Below are 2,403 nucleotides of genomic sequence, written 5' to 3' on the forward strand. Positions count from 1 at the left end.
CAGTGCTACTTAATATTTACCAGGTGTTGTCACGTGTTAATATTCCAGCCCTCTCCTTATCCAGTTAAAACATTTTTAATAACTTCCAGTAATTTCATATATTCCATATCATCATCTAAAGCTCATGTTTTAGTTTAATTATGTTTTGATCTTGCACATATTTAGTTGGTTGCATTGCTCCAAAGAAAAAGCTACTTATTATGTGTTACCCTGTGTGTGTGTGTGCGTGTTTGTGTTTGCCAGGTCACGTCAACCCCCTCCCATACACATGAGTGCCGTTTTCTCCTCGCGCTGGGCCGAGCGCCATGCCTGACCGGGACAGTTCCTACCTGTCAGGTGGTGGTGGGAGTGCTGGTAGTCTGGGTGAGGAAGGGGGACCTGTGTCTGGTTTAGCAGGGGGCTCGGCGGAGGGCAGAGGAGGTTCAGGAGGAAGTGTTGGAGGCAACGTCTCTGGCCCTGGGAGCATGGGGGGAGGAGGGGCCCTCGGTAACGGCAACAGCTGTGGGAACGGTGGAGGCCAAGGTGCAGGGCTGGCGCTGGACGGCGTCTGCAGGGACTTCATACGCAATGTCTGCAAGAGAGGGAAGCGCTGCCGCTTTAGACACCCAGACTTTAATGAGGTGCCGGACCTCGGGGTGCAGAAGAACGAATTCATCTTCTGTCACGACCACCAGAATAAGGAGTGTATGCGCGCCAACTGCCGCTTTGTCCACGGCTCGAAAGAGGACGAGGACTATTACAAGAAAACCGGAGAGCTACCCCTCAGACTAAGAGGGAAAGTTGCAGCACGACTGGGCCTCTCCCCCATGGATCTCCCCCATAGCCGTGGGGAGGTCCCTATCTGCAGAGACTTCCTGAAGGGAGAGTGCCAGAGGGGGAATAAATGTAAATTTCGCCATGTCAAAAAAGACTATGAATACGAGCCTTCCAGGGTTGGAGTGGGCGGTGTTGTGGGGCCGGGCGCCAGTGGAATGGTGAATCCCGGGGGAGGCATAGGTGGCGGAGGAGGAGGTGCCTGTGGAGGAATGCAGGGACTTGTGGGAGGTGGAGGTGTAAGTAATATGATGGGGATGGGTTGCCCTAGCCTGGGTGGGTGCAGAGATCCAGGTATCTCAGGAGTTGGGGGAGTAGGTGGAGGTGGGATAAGCGGTTGTCTGTCCATAAGTTCTGCAGGTCAACGGCGTTATGACAGGAGCGCGTGCTCAGTGTATGACCCTCTGCTTGAAAGTGGGCTATTTGATCCTGGCTCCCTCGAGGCCTCTATGGACCACACTGCTCTACAGCTGAAGAGGCGGCGGTTGGAGGGGCTGCGTCTGACAGATGGGAGTGGAGTTGGGCACTATGAGCTGGGAGTTCAAGCGACCTTGCCACCACGTCCTCTGGAGTACAGGTTCCTGGAGGAAGAAAACTCCCTGCTGAGGAAGAGAGTGGAAGAGTTGAAGAAGCAGGTTAGAAGGAGAAATGGGGGAAAAAAATTATACTGGACTGAAAGACCTTTCCCACAAAAATAGTATTTTAGACATTTTTGTATTTATCATGAAATATGAGTTGTCTTCTTAACAACTAATACCAGATGCAGTGGTGTGCAAAGTAACTGCCACATTTGTCAGTATAATGCAGTTCAGTACAGTGTGTTAACAAAGTCAAAGTCTTAACAAATAGCTGCATTTGAAGATCAACAAAGGTAGAATTTATTGTAGGCTGTTGTATCTGATTACATTATATTGTCAAATGTACACTGTACGCTTCATGCACTGAATTGATTATAATGGTCATTTCACATGACACTATCATGTGATTATTATTATTATTATTATTATTATTATAGTGTCAAATTCAACTTTAGTCATAATGACTTCAGTTGACTTAATATATCTCGCTGCCAAATCGCAGGTAGAGTGAAGTTTCTTTGACGGCTGCACAGGAGAGGAAGCAAATAATCTTCATCCAACGCAAGATTAGTATTGTATAAAGTTACCACAGCATCTGTGGGTCGGCATATCAAGCAAACAACCACCCAACTGAACAAACAACTTGCTAAGGACCAAAAGTTTGAAGTAGAGCTGAAATATTTAGTCAATCGATTAGTTGATCAACAGACACTATATTGATTAATGACTGACTGACTTATTTTTTAGTACAGATCTCAAATAATTGATTAATGTTTTCATTTTTGACCATATATATTCAAAGATAACATACATAATTGAATAGTTGATGGAAAATAAGCATTAGTTTGTTACCTGATCACAAATGTTGGTATTCCCTGGTCTGTATTTAAATTAGCTGTCAGAGTGATAGCAACTTTTTTGCTGACGTTTGGTTAACAGGCTGTACTGGAAGACAGAGCAGTGTCCAAGCTATTTATGCAACAAGAAAAGGTAAAAGTTCAACATGGACCAA

At 45.9% G+C, this 2,403-nt stretch overlaps 1 protein-coding gene across 2 annotated transcripts in view; it reads left to right on the forward strand.

Annotated features, from left to right (window-relative positions):
* zc3h10 (zinc finger CCCH-type containing 10) overlaps positions 1-2,397 on the forward strand; it is a 2,823-nt gene extending 426 nt beyond the window's left edge. For both annotated transcript variants that reach the window (XM_035662392.1, XM_035662391.1), the window contains exon 2: positions 244-2,397. In XM_035662392.1, coding sequence (XP_035518285.1) covers positions 306-1,511 — 1,206 coding nt within the window. In that variant the 5' untranslated portion in view covers positions 244-305 and the 3' untranslated portion in view covers positions 1,512-2,397. The remainder of the gene's footprint in view (positions 1-243) is intronic.
* Positions 2,398-2,403: the final 6 nt, after the last annotated feature.

The sequence above is a fragment of the Morone saxatilis genome, unplaced genomic scaffold, assembly GCF_004916995.1.
Source record: "Morone saxatilis isolate NCDOM2014 unplaced genomic scaffold, NCSU_SB_2.0 Contig18, whole genome shotgun sequence".
Taxonomy (NCBI): domain Eukaryota; kingdom Metazoa; phylum Chordata; class Actinopteri; family Moronidae; genus Morone; species Morone saxatilis.